The 16559-nt window shown below is 57.6% G+C and overlaps 2 protein-coding genes across 10 annotated transcripts; one reads left to right on the top strand and one right to left on the bottom strand.

Moving 5' to 3' along the window:
- The first annotated feature begins 136 nt into the window (after positions 1-136).
- LOC110201014 (methyl-CpG-binding domain protein 1-like) lies at positions 137-10846 on the top strand. Of its 9 annotated transcripts, none has more exons than XM_078147762.1 (17): positions 137-264; positions 2364-2526; positions 3184-3298; positions 3389-3507; positions 3715-3797; positions 3909-3949; positions 4057-4191; positions 4279-4407; positions 4795-4911; positions 6072-6113; positions 7361-7426; positions 7985-8149; positions 8230-8394; positions 8596-8766; positions 9136-9270; positions 9629-9703; positions 9791-10846. In XM_078147762.1, exons 2-17 carry the CDS (start codon positions 2417-2419, stop codon positions 10262-10264), a joined length of 2142 nt encoding a protein of 713 aa, XP_078003888.1. In that variant the 5' UTR covers positions 137-264; positions 2364-2416; the 3' UTR covers positions 10265-10846. The 9 variants fall into 9 exon arrangements, with proteins under 9 accessions (XP_078003888.1, XP_020832109.1, XP_078003891.1 ...); XM_020976450.2 differs by having other exon boundaries at positions 8593-8766; XM_078147765.1 differs by lacking the exon at positions 8230-8394.
- An 864-nt stretch (positions 10847-11710) lies between these two features.
- On the bottom strand, positions 11711-13301 carry ABT1 (activator of basal transcription 1). The gene is made up of 3 exons (XM_020976460.2): positions 12930-13301; positions 12366-12556; positions 11711-12285 (listed from the first exon to the last, which is right to left on the bottom strand). Exons 1-3 carry the CDS (start codon positions 13270-13272, stop codon positions 11911-11913), a joined length of 909 nt encoding a protein of 302 aa, XP_020832119.1. The 5' UTR covers positions 13273-13301; the 3' UTR covers positions 11711-11910.
- Between the last annotated feature and the right edge of the window lie 3258 nt (positions 13302-16559).

Genomic DNA, 16559 nt, shown 5'->3' with positions numbered 1-16559 from the left:
AGGGGACACCTCCCAGCCGCCTGGCCCTTCTCCTTAGGGGGTCTAGGGGCTGGGGCGTCTGGGCCTGCCTCCCGGCCCCGCCCCTCGCCTTTGCTTCGACCTGGGCTGGGACTGCACTCGAGCGGGGGCGGGGCGGGGCCGGATTTCCGGTTCCGGGTTCAACGGATTGTGGGCTTGCAGCAGGGGCGGGCAGGCCTTCGGGAACGGGTGAGGAGCGCGAGCCAGGCCGGGCCGGGCCGGGCCGGGCCCGAGGGAGCGGAGCAGGTAGGAGGGAGCCGGCTCACGGGGCGGGCGCTGGCCGAGCTGCAGGGGCCGGGGCGTGGGAGTGGGGGAGGGTGCCGCTGGGAGGGAGGAAACTGGGGATTCCTCCCGTGGGGGGGGAGGGGAGGAAGGGGACGGACTGCCCACCCCCGCCCAGGTCACTGCGGGTAAAGGCGCGGAGGCGGGCGAAAGAGCAAGTTTTAGAAAAATGCCAGCCTGGGCGCCGGGCTGATGGCGACGGTGCAGGAGAAGGGAGGGAAAGGCCCGGCCCCCGGGCTCTGGAGAGGGAGCAGGCCTGCCTGGCGTGCATCGACCGGGTCTGGGCCCGGCCCCGGCCCCGAGGAAGGAGTGGGGGCGATCCTGCGCGTGCCCAGGGGCTCCTGGGCAGCCTCCTCCCCTCCCCCTCCCCCCTTCTCTTCCCTCCTCCCCCCTTTCCCTCCTCCTCCTCCTCTCCCTCTTTCCTCCTTTCCTTCTCCCCTCTTTCCCTCCTCATCCCTTCTCCTCCCCCATCCTGCCCCCTCTCCTCCCCCCAGAAGTGTTGGCCAGGACAACCAGCTTCAAGCAGTGGGTTAGCCTCCTGCCTCACTAGCAGCCGTGGGCACCATTCACCAAGGGGCAGCTTTCATCTGGGTCTGAGGAAAAAAGAACTGAGAAATCCAAGTTGGGCAAAGAGGGCAGTGGTTGGGGCTCCCTTGAAATGGCAGCAGACTGGGGTCAGTGCCGTTTGGGGCCTCAGTTTCCTTTTCTGTAAAAGAGTGGGTTGGCTTTGACTGCTAGTTCTAAATGTAGGACTTGATGACCAGATGAAAGGAGGGCCTTCTTCCTGATTTCTGTAGCTTCATTCGGGGGGGGGGGGAAGGAAGGGTGCCCTGTGCCTTTCCTTTGCTTCCTCTGGCCGGCCTGGTACCAGGGTGTTTAGCTTGGTGGCAACAGGAGTAAGTTGCAAAGGAGGGAGAATTTGGGCCCTGTTGAGCCAAGAACCAGTTCCTGGTTCGAGGGTAACACCTTGAATTCTGTGTGCAATGCCCCAAGCCCTCTTTCCATTGTTTCTTCCTCTGGTTGGAACCAGGGAGGGCAGAGCGCTGGGGTTGAGAAGTAGGAAGAAGGCCTGGCTGCTGCTTGGCCTGGGGGTCTGGACCCTTGGCTAAGTCACACCTGCCCAGCCTTTGCTTGATCTCAGACGTTCTGAGGAGCCTGTGACCCATCAGGGAGACCATTTGATGGACCCTGGTTGGGATGAGAAGTTACTGAGGCAGTAGGCCCCTATCTGCCCAGTTCCAGAGCAGGGTTTTAGCTGCAGATGAGGGCTTGGAGGACGTGTCTGAGGACAAGGAAGGAGGGGGGGAGACCTTTCCCTAGGTAGCCCAGAGGCTGAGCCAGGATCAGAAGGCCTGAGCTTGCTATGTCCTTCAGGCGTGCCAGCTTGAGCTGACCCACCTAACAAGTTCCTGAGTGCCAGGGCCCGCTAAGCTCCAGGTGTGCAGGCAGTGGCATTGGTGGCTACTGGTCCCCTGGTGGGATGGGACTGGACTCAGGACCTCTTGGGCCCCTGGCAGTGGGCACCTCCCTTCCTCCCTCCATTAATCTTCCATTCTGACACTTTTTTTTTTTCTGTTCCAAGGGAGCCATTTTACCTCTGCTTCCAAGGAGTAGCAGCTCCCATCTTAGGGCACCTTTACTTCCCCAGGTTTTCTTTCCTTTTCTGGACTGAGGGCCCTTGGGACAATTACCTCATTCTCTGTCTCAATAGGGAATGGCTGTGGGGGCCTGACAGTCAGACCTGGACTGCTTTAACCTTGAGCTCCTCCCTTCCCCTCCTTTGGTCTCAGTTTCCCCATTTTTATGTAATTCATACTAAACTCATTGAGACAAGATGCTTTTGCCTTTCATTCATTGGGAGTGGATGGGACCTCCTAGGAAGGTCTTGGTCTTTACTTCAGGGCTAAACTGAGGCTCTTAGGGGTTGTGGACGGGGCAGGCCTATTCCTGGAGTATAATTTATACCTAAATGCAGGCCTCTTAGCTGGAGCTTTGGCCTGCTGGCCTGCCCTTCCTGGGCTCCCTGCACACACTGACTGACCCCTCCCCTCCCTCTTCTGCAGGCGGCCACCTCTGGCGCCCACCACTCTCTCCCTTCCCCTGACCCTGGTCCTCCATGGCGGAGGACTGGCTGGATTGCCCAGTGTTGGGCCCTGGCTGGAAGCGCCGTGAATCCTTCCGAAAATCTGGGGTCACCTGTGGTCGTTCAGACACCTATTATCAGAGGTAGGCGGGAGCCAAGGTCTTCACGGGGCACTGCAGGGAAGGTAGGGGAAGGGCATGACAGCTTGGAGCTTCTTGGCTTTGGGCAGGCAGCCTGCCATGCTGTCACTCTCGGTGCCATGCCCGAGTAGCACCCTGGGTGGGTTGGAATGACTGGCTTAGCCTGGCAGCCTTTGCCCCAGCCCCAACCTCTCAGTTGGGTTGAGGTAGTCATGGGGAGGGGAAGGGAGGAGGGAATGAACTTTTCTAAAGTACCTTCTGCATGCTAGGCCCCATGCCAAGCACTTTACACATATTCTCTCATTGAATCCTCACAACTGCCCTGGGAGGTAGGTGCCATTGTGATCCTCATGTTACAGCAGAGGAAAGTGAGGCAGAGGAGAGGTGACTTGCTCAGGGCCACAGAGCCAGTAAGGGTGTGAGGCCAGATCTGAAGCCAGGCCTCCAGGCCTCTAAGTAAGACCCTTTCTTTTTTAGGAGCAGAGGAAAGCTGTGGGCTCAGCTAGGGTGGACCCAAGGGAGGGGGCAGCTGTGGCCATACTGGGCCTTGGAGTAGGGGTGGCGGTTGGGAGGAGCTGCTCCTGGTAAGCCTTCCTGCCTGGGCCAGGAACATTCAGGGAATTGTCGTCGTCCCCCCCCCCCCCGGTCTCCCCACTGCAGCCCTACTGGAGAGCGGATCCGGAGTAAGGTTGAGCTGACCCGCTTTTTGGGGCCTGACTGTGACCTCAGCTGCTTTGATTTCAAACGGGGTGTTCTCCAGTATTTGCCCGCCAAGGTAGCTCTTACTGCCGGGGTGAGGGAGGAGGCCAGGGAGACTGCCTGGGAGGCTTAGGGCCCTTTGGGAGACCTGCTCTCGTTCTCCCAGGCATCTCCTCAAAAGAAGAAGACACAAGCTTGGCCCAAGAAGGCGGCATCATCCCTCAAGGAGAAGCAGCCTCAGGAGCCCAGACTCACCCCGCCTGCTCCCCAGGGCGCTCTAGATATGTGAGTGGGAGGCCTGCTGGGGGCTCGGCCTCCTGGTCTGTGAGGCTGCTGATGTGGTGTGTGCCCTCGGTGCCCTTGGGCGGGGAAGGGATGAGATTCATGAGTGAATCGGTCATCGGGGTCCTCCTTGCCCTCCAGACTTGCCTTCTCTCTCTCTCCATGCCTTGCCCTGGGGGTTTTACTGGCTAGGCTCCCCTTCTTTCTCAGATGGTGTGAAAACTGCGGAGCCCACATCTCAGGGGATAGCGCCGGGCGCCGGCGCCTTCGGTCTCTGTGTAAAAGCTGCCGAGGTGGGTCTGGGCCAAGCCTCTGGCTGCGGCTTCTCTCTAGGAATTGGGGCTGGAGTTAGGAGGAGGCATTGCTCTTGGCTATTCAGACAGTCTCTTCCTTTCCTCCCCCAGCCCAGAGAAATGCCTTCAACCGGGAGCAGAGAATGTTCAAGGTACTCTTTCTTGTTCCGAGGCCCCACCTGGGGCCAGTTCCTGCCCTCAAGGGGCTTGACGGTCCAGGGTGGGACTTAGGCCTTGGGATCTCCTGTTTCCCTGGCAGCGAGTGGGCTGTGGCGACTGTGCAGCCTGCCGGGTGACTGAGGACTGTGGCGTCTGCTCTGCCTGTGCCATGCAGCTTCCCCAGCTCCCCCGAAGTCAGTGTGTCCAGCGCCGCTGCCTCAAGATCATTAACAAGGTGAGTGAGGCTCCTGGGGCTGGCCTGGGCCAGGCCAGGCTTGGGCCTGGGCCCTCACGGTGCTATTTAGTACCTCCTGCTCCCTAGAGCTTCAGCTGTGGTCTCTGTTCTGGCTGTCAAACCAAGGAGGATTGTGGGACCTGCCGGATTTGTGAGCGCAAAGGGAAGCCAGGCCTCAAAAGGCAATGGAAATGCCTGCAGCGGCGCTGCCTCAAGGTGAGCTGACCCCAAGGGATCAGGGTCTCGGGCCCAGTCGGCACCTTGTGCGATGGGCACGTCAGCGAACGGACCTTCACTCATCAAGGCTAGCCTCCCCTCTTTGTTTTTAATTACTTTCTTTTTCAGTGACAAAACTCAGTTTTCTTGTTGCAAATATCCAGCTCTCTCATTTTATGGATGAGGAAACTGAGGCCCAGGGTTCTACCACTTCTTCCCCACAAAATGGCCCCATTGAGGCTAAGGCCAGGGAGTTATCAGACTGGCCTAGTGTTCTCCCTTCCCACCTCTTCCCTCTCTGCGGTTCAGGCCCTAGTACGGTGGTCGGGGGGGAGTCCCCAGGCATCTAGGCACTTCCCTGTGTCTAACAGTCTCCTTGTCTCCCAGAAGCGGATAATGACGAGACCCCGAGGGTTGGCTGCTAGGAAGCTCCCAGGCAGGTGGCGCCGAGGCCTGGTACCACCGCCTGCAGCTCAAGCCGTCAGCCCTTCCAGCACTGCTAAGGTGGGGAGCACAGCAGCGTGGCCAGTTGGATGAGTGTGGGGAGAGCCAGGTTCTTGTTGTTGACCCCCCCCACTCCTCTCCCCCCGAATTCCCTCCCCTCTTGCCTCTGCTGTGAGGGCCAAGGGAGGTACTTGGCTGCTTCCTGGGGACTTCTGGGGGCTTCTGTGTTGCAGAGGGGTTGGGCATCTTGAGCCCTGCTTTGGTACTGAGGGCTTGGAACCTCGGGAACCTGGGAGGGGGGATGGGGGGCCTGAGGTCTGGACTCTCCAGCTTCCCCTCCCATTGTCCTGCCTTCCTCACTGACAAGTTCTGCTGGGGGGGGGGCACAGCACCCCCCGGTTTCTTCCTCCACTTGTTCTGCCCTCCCTCCTGGGTGCTTGCTTATTCTCCCCACCCTGCCATCACTCCCCAGCGCTGTGCCTAGGGTCTCACCAGGTCCCTCTTCTCTTTTCCAATGTCACCCAGAAATGCATGGAGCTTTGGGGGTCCCGCTCCTCCCCAGGCTCAGTGTCTGCCCTTGCTCTCTGTTTTTTCCTTCGATCCCCTTGGGCCCCATCCTCCCTGCTCAGGACAGGCCACCTTCAAAGCTCCCCAGGAGCCAGGTTCAATGTCTGACAAGGCTCCCCACAGTGGTGACAGTGAGTGGGGCCTCGGGGTGACGGCGTGCATGGTGCATGTGGGGACAGGACTGAGCCAGGCAGTGTGACTCAGCTGCTTCCTTTCTGCTTCTCACCCCTGGGTCTGAGCTACCCTATTGAGCTTATAGCTCCATCTTATCCTAATCCAGGTTTGTCTGTCTGTCTGTCTGCCTGCCTACCTGCCTACCCGCCCACCCGCCCTAGTGGGTGGGAGGCCCTCAAAGCCTGGGAGTGGGCCCTCTGCTTGTTGAGGCCTACCCACCTGCCTGCCTAGTCTGCCAACCCCAGGTTCCAAGCCCCAGTGGGAGCCTTGTGGTGCCATCACTTTGTGGTTGGATATGGCCTGATTTCAAGGAAAGGGGTGGAGGGCTAGGGGGAGGAGGAGAGAAGGCAGGAAGGCCTCCAGAAGTTCATCTCTTTCCCTGCTCTTCCTCATCATCTTTTCTCTCCCTTCCTTGCCTCCCCCTCTTCCTAATCTCCTGTGATCCTCTGTTCCCTCCCTCCCCTGGCCTGGCTGTGAAGGCTCAGGGCTGGCAGAGAGGCGTCACTGCGGCAGCTACAGCAGTGAGTGGATTTTAAACTCAATGTCTGGTTTGAAAGCTGGGGGCAGTGCCCTCCTGGCCCGGGGGGGGGGGCCCTGCCCTGCCCCATCCCGTCCTGCCCCCCCCCACGTAAGTGAACCCTTCATGAAGACCAATCCCATCTCTTTTGTGCAGGGGCCACAGAGAGAGAGAGAGAGAGAGAGAGAGAGAGAGAGAGAGAGAGAGAGAGAGAGAGAGAGAGAGAGAGAGTGTGTGTGTGTGTGTGTGTGTGTGTGTGTGTGTGTGTGTGTGTGTGTGTGTGTGTGTGTGTTTGTAGACGTCTTCACTTCCTTTGTTCTGACTTTTGCTGCCTGTGTGGTTTGTCCACCCTGTGTTCGCAGTCAGTAAGCCACCACCACTTTTGGGGGGAAAGCATGCATTTCTTCCAGGGGGGGGGCAGAGCGGCCACCAAAGTGGGAAGGCCGCAGATCCCTGGCTTCCCTCCGAACTTTGGCTTGTATCCCTGGGGTAGGGGTGGGGGCAGGGAGTACAGACTATGATGCTACATGAGGAGCCCAAGCCCTGGCTCTGGGAAAGGGAAGTATGAGGGAGGGCCCTCAGCTCCTTCACGCTTGAGAGGAACCCCAGGAGATTCTCTGTCACCTGCCTGCCAGCCTCTAGTTCATTCTCCTCTTCCTGTCTCTCCCTGCCATTGCCACTGATGCAAGCGTTTTAGGGTTAATGCCGCCGACTCTAACGCTAAGTACCCCGAAGTGCGTATGCATGCGTTTGCTTGTGTTTGTGTGCACATATACTATCCCAGACAGGGAAGGGAAACATTTGGACTCCTTCCTGGGAATAGTTGTATCAGGCTAGCTTCTAGGAGGCTAGTGGGATTGGAAGTGGATTTCTGGGCAGACCTTACCTTCCCGGGGTGCCTAGCAGAGAGGCATGCTCTGTCTTTGAGGTCTGGCCGAGCCCGGCCCAAGATTTTCCAACGTCTTGCCTATGGGCCCCATCCCCAGAGCTAGGACCTTGATTCCTTGTTAGAGGGCATTGTCCTCCTGCTCCCCAGAAATGAATCGCCTCTGGAGCCTGGCAGAGTAAGTGAGCTAAGGGCTGTGCCCTGCTATCACCTGCATACACACACACACACGCAGGTCTTCACACCCGTGTGGTGCAGGCCCTCCTGTCACTTTGCAGGGAGAGCGGGAGGGGGTGGAATTGGAGGTTCTAGCTGCCAGCTGCCTCCTTCATCAGCTTGTTCCCCCCTCTCCCCCATCCTTGCAGCACGACATTGGTCGTAAGACCAGAGAGCCAAAGCGGGGCCAGGGCTCCCCTGCACCTTCCAAGCTGGTAAGGCCCTGGGTAGGCCATGGGGGTACTGGGTAGGCTGGGCCTTGTTTTGAGTTGGGGGTTGCTTGTAAATGCAGAGGAATGATGTGAGGGGAAAGGCTTGGGGTGTCAGAGCTGGGATGGGGTCTTGCTGCCTGGCCCTGTCACTTCCCAGGGAAACCTCCTGGGAAGCCACCATGTGGCCCCCAGTGGCTAATAAGTTGCTGCCTCTGTTTCCCTCTCCCAGGCTGGGTGTTCAAGGTAGCAAAGTTGCCCTCAGCTCTCATCCTTCTGAGACTAGCTTGCTGCTCCTACCCCTTCCTACCAGGCTCCCTGCCCAGCTCCTGGCCAGTGTGTGTGGTAGAGGTGGGAAGAGGTTTTTCTGGAGCTCCTGGGGGCCAGTAGAAGTATGAGAGGGCAGTTTTCTGTGGGAGAGATGGCCAAGGTAGTTTAAGGAATGGCTTTGGATGTGTGAGGAGCAATTAGCAGGCCCCACTGCCCTGGTGCTCCCTACCCCACCTGTCCCGGCCAGCAGCACTGGCAGCCCAGGTGACCTTGTCTCTCTCACCTGCTGCCCAGCGCTACTCCAGCCGCCGGCAGAGCCGCAGATGTGGGGTGTGTGCAGCGTGCCGGCGCTGTGTGGACTGCGGTCAGTGCGACTTCTGCCAGGACAAGCCCAAATTTGGGGGCTGTAACCAGAAGCGCCAGAAGTGCCGGTGGAGGCAGTGCCTGAAGTTTGCCATGGTGGGTGTGGCAGCTGGCTCTGGGGAGGTTCTGGGTAGGCAGTGGCTCGTGAAGGTGCTCAGCCAAGTGTCTGCCTACAGAAACGTCTGCTGCCTACAGCCAGGTGGGACAGCCCTGCTGTAGAGGGGGCAGCTCTGCCTCGGTGCCGGTCACGCCGTAGGAAGGGGGCCTTGGTTAAGCGGGCCAAATCTGGGGGCCTGCAGGGCCAGAGGCTGGTCACTGAGGCACTCAGCAGTGGGCTTGAGGTAACCCTAATTCCCTACGGCTCCCTCCTTTCCTCCTCCCCTCCCCTCCCCCCAGGATCCTGAGCTGGACCCACCCCCTGTATGGCAGTTTTGGTGGCGGCGCTGCCACCTTCCTCTGATTTCCCTGGGCCCCTGGAGGCCATCTAGCCATTTCCCTTTGTACTCACTCACGCTGATCCCAGCCCCGTCCTTCCTTAGCAGAAGGGGCTCCCTGTGCTGGCGGAGGAGCTCGGTCCTGGCTTTATGCTGCCCCCAGGGACTGACCTGGTCATCCTGCAGGAGCAGGAGGGGGGTGAGGGCATCCCTGTGCTTGTGCCCAGCACCAGGCCACGAGGTTCCCTGCTCCCTGCCCCCGGCTGCATCCTCCTCGAGGTGAGCACTGGCTGCCAGGCCCAGGTTTCCCAGCCCCCTCTTCTCCCCTCCCCACTGTGTAACTCACCAATTCCTTTGCTGGAGGGGCAGTGGAGCAGAGCCCCCTTCAGGATGGGCTGAGGTTGGCCTGACTAAGAGGGGGGGCCATTCAGCTCCTAATGGTCATCTTGGAGAAGTGTGATGTAGGAGCCAGGCATTAGAGGGGCCTGCTAGGCTTTTGGCTCTGAGAACACAGGGCTTGAGCAGACCTGCAATGGAAGTGGAGCCCTGGTTAGGTGGTGCGGGAGGAGAGCCAGAGTGGCCTTGTGCCATCCTCTTGGCCAGGTGGCTAGAGTCTGCTATGACCTTTCTCTTGGGCCCTCCTTGCAGGAGTATGAGTGTCCAGGCCTTGGGGTGTTCATCTCATCCCCCCCAGTGAAGCAGGAGGTTGAGACTTATGGGGACCGAGCTCCTGGAGCTGCCTCCCCACCCCCTGCAGGCTTCTTTCCTGGCCTCTGCAGCAAGGTAACCAGGTAGAAGGGCTGGGGGGGATGGGCACCTTATCGGCACCTCTGCCACCAAGCAGGCCTGGCTCCTGTGTACAAGGCTACCTAACCCTCTTGATGCATCTTGGATCAAGTTTGAATTCTGGCTCCACCTTTGCTCTGCTGCCTTCCCAGGGTTTGCTTCCTGTGTATGTGAGGTACAGGTTTCTGATGTGGCCAGCTCTCCCGGCTGTGCCACTGTCATCCACAGACTGGAAGCTCCCTGAGCCCTGGCCATGCCACCATCTCCCCCACTAGACTTGATGCCGATGCCGATATTTTGACTTGTGTTGGGTTCTTTTTGATTGTTGGGTTTGGTTTGGTTTGGTTTTCTTTAGGGAGCTAATAGGGCCCAACGACAGCATTCCCTGAAACAGGAAGAAGAGGAGGCGGCCAAGGCAAACACTCCTGTGGTGAGTGACTGAGGGCTGGGCCGTGGGTAGTCAGGAGGGCGGGAGTGGACGGCAGCCAGGGAGTAGCAATGGGACTTCTCCCTCCAGATCATGGAGATTTATAGTCTGAGCGGCGCCACCCCAGCAGCAGCAGGGCCCTGTGGAGGCCTGGACAGTGTCCTACGAGAGTTTCTAGCAGAGCTGAATGAGCTGCCCCTGCCTGCTCACTGGGAGGTCCTGCCGCCGAGGGGGCCAGACCTGCGCCTCATCCAGCGCTCCCCCTTGTCCACCATGGCTGCTGCGGTCATCCATATCCAGCCAGGCCTCTACTTCCACGTGGTGGTGCAAGATGTCCCCGTCCCACCCAGCCATGAGCTGTACTCAGCCCACCCATTGCGGCTCACCACTGTGGATGAGGTGGTTGAACTCATCTGCAACCTGGAGGCTTATCATCTGTGCCCTGGCTGGCCGGGCAGCTGGCGGCAGGGCCCACGTTCTCCAGACTGTGCCGTCCTAGTATATGAGGGCCGCTGCCAGGCCTGCTGCCTAAAGCCGTGCACCTCAGGGAGCAACAGTAGCTGAGTACCTGCCTTTTCCCTGGGTTCCCATGCACTGAGCTGGCCCGTGGGCTCCCTTTCCCCTAGCTCTCCCTACTACACTGTGTACGAGTCAGTCTACACTGGAAAGGCTGAGGTGAGGACAGATGTCTTCTCCCCCTGCCTCCCCACAAAAGCCAGCATTTACCCACCTCCCACTATGGACTGCTCTGAGGATCCCCACTTTTCTGGCCTGCCCTGGCTCTCCATGTGGTTTCCAAGAGAACTGTCACAGTCCATGTCCCCATCATCACCCCCCCCCCACACACACACACACACTTTCACCCTAACCTCAGGGACACGGGCTGGGCCCATGTAGAGAAGAGTGAGAGTAAGGGGGGCATGGGAAGCTTGGGTTTGGATTCTGGAAGTGGAGCCCCTAGAGAGGGGCATCTGCAGGGCCAAAGAGCTACTCCTTCCTCCACTGTGCCTTCCCCCCCCCCAAGAGAAGCGAAAGGAATCTATTGTTTTTATGTACTCTAGTGGCCTGCTTAGCTGGCCAGCTGGGCCCTGGCCTTTTCTTTGCTGCCTTTACCTTTATTTTTCTAAATAAACTATGGTGACAGTGTTCTGAGGGAGGTGGGTTCTCTTGGGCATAGACATCAGTCAAAGCTAGCTTGTTTATACATGGGGGTCTTTAGGCCTGGGGTGGGGGCACTATACACTCAGCCCAGAAAGGAGGTTTCCTCAGTTGTCTACCTGCTATAGCCAGACTCCGGTGCCAGTGAAGAGCGAAGGAAATCTGATTGTGACCCACCTGACTTCCAGGGTGTTTGAGAAGACTGGGGCTTCTTGCTATTTTAGGCTGCCTTTTATGTGGCAGTTCTAGCCTTGAGGGTTTCATGGGTTAGTGAGAGGTTAAGTGACTTATCCAGGCAACGCTGTCAGTCTCCTTAGCTTCCTTAACCCAATTCCTCAGGGTTTGGTCAGAAAGTGAGGAAGGCACAAAGCAGGGGGAACTTGGCGTGCCCCTAGTGCATCCTGAAAGGTCAAAGGAGGGGCTCCCTCAGCCTGCTCAGCAGCATTTCTAGAAGTTCTTGCTATCTAGGTAGAAGCCAAGTCCTTTACACTAAGGCTTCCCTGCCTGTGTTTCTGATCGCACCAGCAACTGAGCCAGTGTGCACTGCCCTGGTATTTTGACTCAAGTTGAGGCCACAGGCAGATCCCAACCACACATTATGCCCCCTGGATCCAGCTTGGCTCTAGTCACAGATTCATCTCTACCTTATCCCCTTTCCCCCCAGTTCTAGAATGCCCCCCTCCCGCCAAACCTTACATGATCACTTGCCTCTTCCAATCGGGGACAGGACAGGGAGATGAAGAAACTGATATTGCGCAGGGTTGGCTGAAGTCTTGCCCAAAGGCCCACACACATCTGGATTTTTTTAAACAATATGTTCTTTAAAACACAGATTAAAAAGAAGAAAGACAGTCCCTGCTGCAACACTTTAATGTTATTTGAAAGTTAAAAGCTGTAGTCTGAAGTTTGTTAAGACAAAGCAGTTCCTGGGAAGCTGCCATTGGGTAGAGAATGAATCCGGAACTGAACTAGATTTCCACATCCCATTCCTCTCAGGCCCCTTTGTGCTGTGCTGGCCAGGCTGAGGTTAGTAAAGTGAGTTTTACAGAAAGTCAGGCCCCCGGACGGAAAATTTTGGCCAGCAAAGGCTCATTTGGCTGGGCCTTCTGGGCAAGCTCGTGTATCTGGGCTCCTAGTTGTTGTTCCTTGCCCTGGCTGGCCTGAATCTCTTTGTGCTTTCTGATCTCCAGTTCTGTGGGGCGCTGGATGAAACCCCAGCTCTTCTCTTGGACTACTGATCCCTCCCCATAAGTAGCCAAGGCAGTTTCTGCCTTCTTCAGGAAATGTTTGCTCTTCTCCACGCTCTGCAGGTAAAAGTCTGTTTCCCGCTTGGCCTGAGAGATCTCTGCCCGGACACGCTGCTGCCGGACCTGCCGCTCATAGGCCAGGCGCTCACTCAGATGACTCCACTTGAATCGATGCAAGTACTGGGAAGGAAGGCCACCAGCAGGTCAGCGACGCTGCCCAGCCCGGCCCTCTGACCTGCCCGCCATCTGCCCGGCCTCACCTTCAGGTTCCATAGGTCATAGCGGAAGGGGCTGCGGCGCTGGGCGCCCATGGGCGTGTTGTGCAGGCTGGCAACCACTCGCTTGGCCACCCGCTTGTCCCGGAACTCCACCCAGCCCTCGGTGTAGTCCAGCCCCAGGCGGCGGCTGTCCCCGGAAGCGCCCGTCACTTTCTTCCTTTGGCCTAATCGATCTGGGTGCCGGAGGAGGGCCGGCCAGCCGGAAGGAAAGAACGAAGGAAGGACGGACGGACAGACAGACAGAGACAGACAGACAGACGGGTCAGGGTCAAGGCCCAAGCCTGGGGGAAGGGGAGAACCCCCACCTCTGCCCACCACTAGCTCAAGTGAAGCCCGCGGGAGAGACCTTAGCTTACTTTGCAGGAGGAGAAACTGAAGGTCCCACCAATCCACAGCCTTTGGAAGGCGTTCCTCCTAGCGGGGGGGGTGGGGGAGGAGCTAGGAGCCCAGACTCCGCCTCCTCGCTCCCCTCTTCCTAGCACCCCCACTGGCCGCGCCTGCGCACTAATCGCCCTCCCTGCCCGCCACGTGTGTGCTGAGGCTCACCCTCAGGCTGGAAGAAGACGCGCCCGATCTCGCCATGGACGCTGAGCAAGTTCCGCACGTGCAAGGGCCGGAAGCACGGCGGGATATGGCCCAGGTATATGATACCGGGCACCACCCGCTTCCTGCTCGTCCCGAGTTCCCCTGCCGGCTCCGACGACTCCGACGACGCCGACACAAACTCTGACTCCGACTCCGACTCCGACTCCAACTCCGGTGGAGAGCTCGAACCGAACTCATCGGAGCCTGGCTCCAGCCTTACCGCTCTCATCGCCATCCGGGACACCTCCAACGCCGACAGCAGATAACGCCCAATGAGGAACCCCGCCGGCTGGGCCTGCCCCATCACTGCTCCGCCCCCTCATTGAAGCCCTGGGCGGGGCACCGAGAAGTTGGCTAAGGTGGCCAATCCGGCGAGGCTGGGCGGGGGGGCGGGGGCCACAGGAGCGGCGAGAGCGCAGGCGCAAGCCCCAGGGGGCTGCCCAGGTTGTTCAATGACTTCCGGCCGGTTGTGGAGGTTCGCGCGCTGGGTCGTACGCACGCAGCACGTGCGGAGTACGCACGCAAGGGCGGGGCTACAAATGCACGCACGCACGCAACAAGCAAGCCCGCCCTCTCTGGGCTTCCTTCTGCCCTAGGTCGGTCGCGGCCACTTCTCACCCGTCTTTTCCCTCTGGCGCCGACTGCCCCCTTCCCTTTCGCTCTGCGCACTTCGGTCTGTGCTTGCTGTCTCCCGGCCCCCCCCCATGCTCAGCCCCCCGAGGGCTGCCCGGACTGGTTCTTGGTATCTCGGGGCTTGCGGAGACTGACGGAGGGAGCCGCTCCTGCTAGCGGCCCCCATGCTCTTCCCCAAGCTTCCCAGACACGGGCCTGGTTCTGTGGTGTCTATAGTGGAGAGGCTGTAGAAAGGCAAGCACGTGGGTGGAACGCCGTCCGGGAGCTCCAAATGAGAGCAGCCCTTCTGGAAGCAGCTGGCAATCGGGCAAAGAAAGTCTCTCCCCCGCCCCGAACGAATTCCCGTGCTCTCAGCATCATGAGAATGCAGGGGAAGCTTTGTATGAACTTAAGCAGAGTAAAGCAAGAAAAATGAGGAAAGTAGCATGAGAGTGACTACAGCAAATAGAACAACCTCAGGGGGCAGCTGGGTGGTGCGGTGGATAGAGCACCCAGTCAGGAATACCAGAGTTCAAATGCAGGCACTTGACACTTACTAGCTGTGTGATCCCAGACAAGTCACTTAACCCCCTATTGCCTCACAAAAAAAAAACTACTACAAAGTAACAAAAAATGGATGTTGCAAAATTACAGAGAATAATCTTGGGCTTAGCACAGTGCCTGGTACGTAGTAAGAGCTTAAATGTGTTGCTTGGTTGGTCCCAAAGAAGAGAAAAAAGGGGGGAGGTGCGCAGCACGGTGCAACTCACTAGTTTGCAGAAGTGGGAGGTCAACAAGTGTGGAACTTTGCAAATAATTTAGGGTTAGGTGGTGTTTGGTTTTGGGGGGTTTTTTAATGCATTCTAATGAGGCAGTTTTGCTTAACTTTTTTCTTTTTTGTAACTATTTTTCTTTTTGAAAAAGTTTGTTTTAAGAGATGGCTCTCTTGGAGGTGGCAGGTGGAGGGATAAATCTAGGCAATATAAAATCAAAAGAATCAATACGACCTACTCTGAAACTAAACAAGAAAAAGCAACTTCTTCTGATAGACCTCTCTGTGCACTTAGAACAACATCCAGTTGTCAGCCACTTCCCTTGGACTCTGGGCCTTCAGCCCCTACTCCTGTGACCCTTCCCCCACCCTTTAATCTGGGCCAATGGTTGCTAGATCCTAGGTCCCCAGTTAATCCTAGGCCTCTATCCTCCCCCAGCCTTGCCTTGCCCTGAGAAGATAATCTCTTAAAAGAGCCAACATAATCATCTCATCGAAAGCTCCAGCTGGGATGGATGGTGTTTAGACATCATTTTCTCCAGTCTTACTACTTCAGAGAACTTGGGGCTCTCCAACAGTCTGGGGGACCAGTCTCTGATTAGACACAGGTTTGGGTCTTGTGATGGACCCAAGAGCTTTTCAGTTTGCCCCCCCCTCCCTGTTTAAGACATTTACTTAGTAAATGCTAGAATAGTGAGTGTCCCCTTGACCCAGTAAACGAGGCTCAGAGAGAGAATAGGATTGTCCCATTAGAATGGAAGCTCCTTGAGGATTTTCATTCTCTGTGTTTTGCACATTTCTTGGCATATGGTGGGCATATCCTAAACACTTGTCAGTGATGGATTCTTAGAGTGTGGAGTAGGGATCCAGTTACCAACGTGCTCAATGTAACCGTATTTCACAGCTAAGGAAACTGAGCTTCCCCGGGAAGGGTGGGGACTTGCCAGGGGTCACACCATGGGCCAGAATGGTCTTTGTAGTTGAATGACTGTAGTTTTTAATTAGAAAAAGTCCTTAAGCTAAGAGAAGGCTTGGAGATCCTCTAGCTCACTGTCACTTATTTGTTAAAGGGAGAAACTGAGGGCCCAAGGAGGGACTCATCTGAAGGCACGGCAAAGTTAGGAGTCCAAGATGTCTGTGAGAGACTGTTTCTCCACTGGAACTTGGCCATGGCTGAGGAAATAGAAGGGAAAAGGCTTAGAGATCCAGTGCCCAAAGACTTGGATGAGGGGAGGGGGCAAGATTCGTTCTACTCTAGTTTCCAGTCTCCCTGCCTACAAAATGAGCAGTGTGTTTGGGGGGCTGTGTCTCTGGGGATTTGCTGGGTTTAACCCTAAACCCATCGCCTTCTATTCCTCAACATCTGGCACTCAGGCCTGGGGCCAGGGAAGAACCCTCCCCACTCCCTCCCCATCCAGCTGGCCAGAGGATGCCTGGGCTCCTCTGAATAGGCAGCTCAGTCTCTTGTGGGGGAGCTCAAAGGACAGGGATCTGAGGAGTTCCAGGCTTCAGAGATTGGAATAGTCTGGCAGAGCTGTCCAGGAAGAGGAGGACAAGGTGTAGGAAAAGCTAGAGCCTTGAAAGACATAACTGGTTGGATTTGTAAGCAGTGAAGGGGGGGAGGGGGGGCAGAAATGAACCCCGCAGGGCTTAGGGAAGCCAGGTGTGGAAGCATCAGCTGGAAAAGGATTCCCTTGGAAGGCAGCAGGAATTTCCAGGCAGGTAAGGACTGGGCGGGAGGGGATTGTCATGGAGAGAAAGAAAGGATAAAAGCGGAGGGTGGGGGAATGGGCAAGCAATGTTAAAAACAAGCTGGGGAGGGGTGGCCCAGGGAGAGATTCTCACACCCGTTTCACAGGGTGAAGTGAGGCCCAAAGAAGGCACGAGGTATTTCCAAGGTCACCCAGTGAGCTGGCCAGATGGGTTCCGAATGCAAAGGGCTTCAGGAAAGGAGGAGGGAAAGAGGGAGGACGACCAGAGGAAGGGCCAGCTGGCAATAGAGTGAGCTAGCGACCCTGGGGAAGTCAGGCTGGCAACTGTCTGGCGGCTCAGGGTTGGGTTCTGCATCCCGGATCTCGCTGTCCCCTTCCTCAGGATCCTGCGGCTGCTGTGGCTCTCGCTGGCTGCGGCCGCCGCCGCCGCTGCTGCTCTTGCTGCTGGGACCCTTGGCCTGCATCGGGGCGCAGCACGCTGTTGGGGAAGCAGTG

The sequence above is a fragment of the Phascolarctos cinereus genome, unplaced genomic scaffold (genome assembly GCF_003287225.1).
Source record: "Phascolarctos cinereus isolate Bilbo 61053 unplaced genomic scaffold, phaCin_HiC Scaffold_8;HRSCAF=390, whole genome shotgun sequence".
Lineage (NCBI taxonomy): Eukaryota > Metazoa > Chordata > Mammalia > Diprotodontia > Phascolarctidae > Phascolarctos > Phascolarctos cinereus.
The sequence above is the reverse complement of the archived record's forward strand: the minus strand, read 5'-3'. Positions and strand labels throughout refer to the sequence as shown.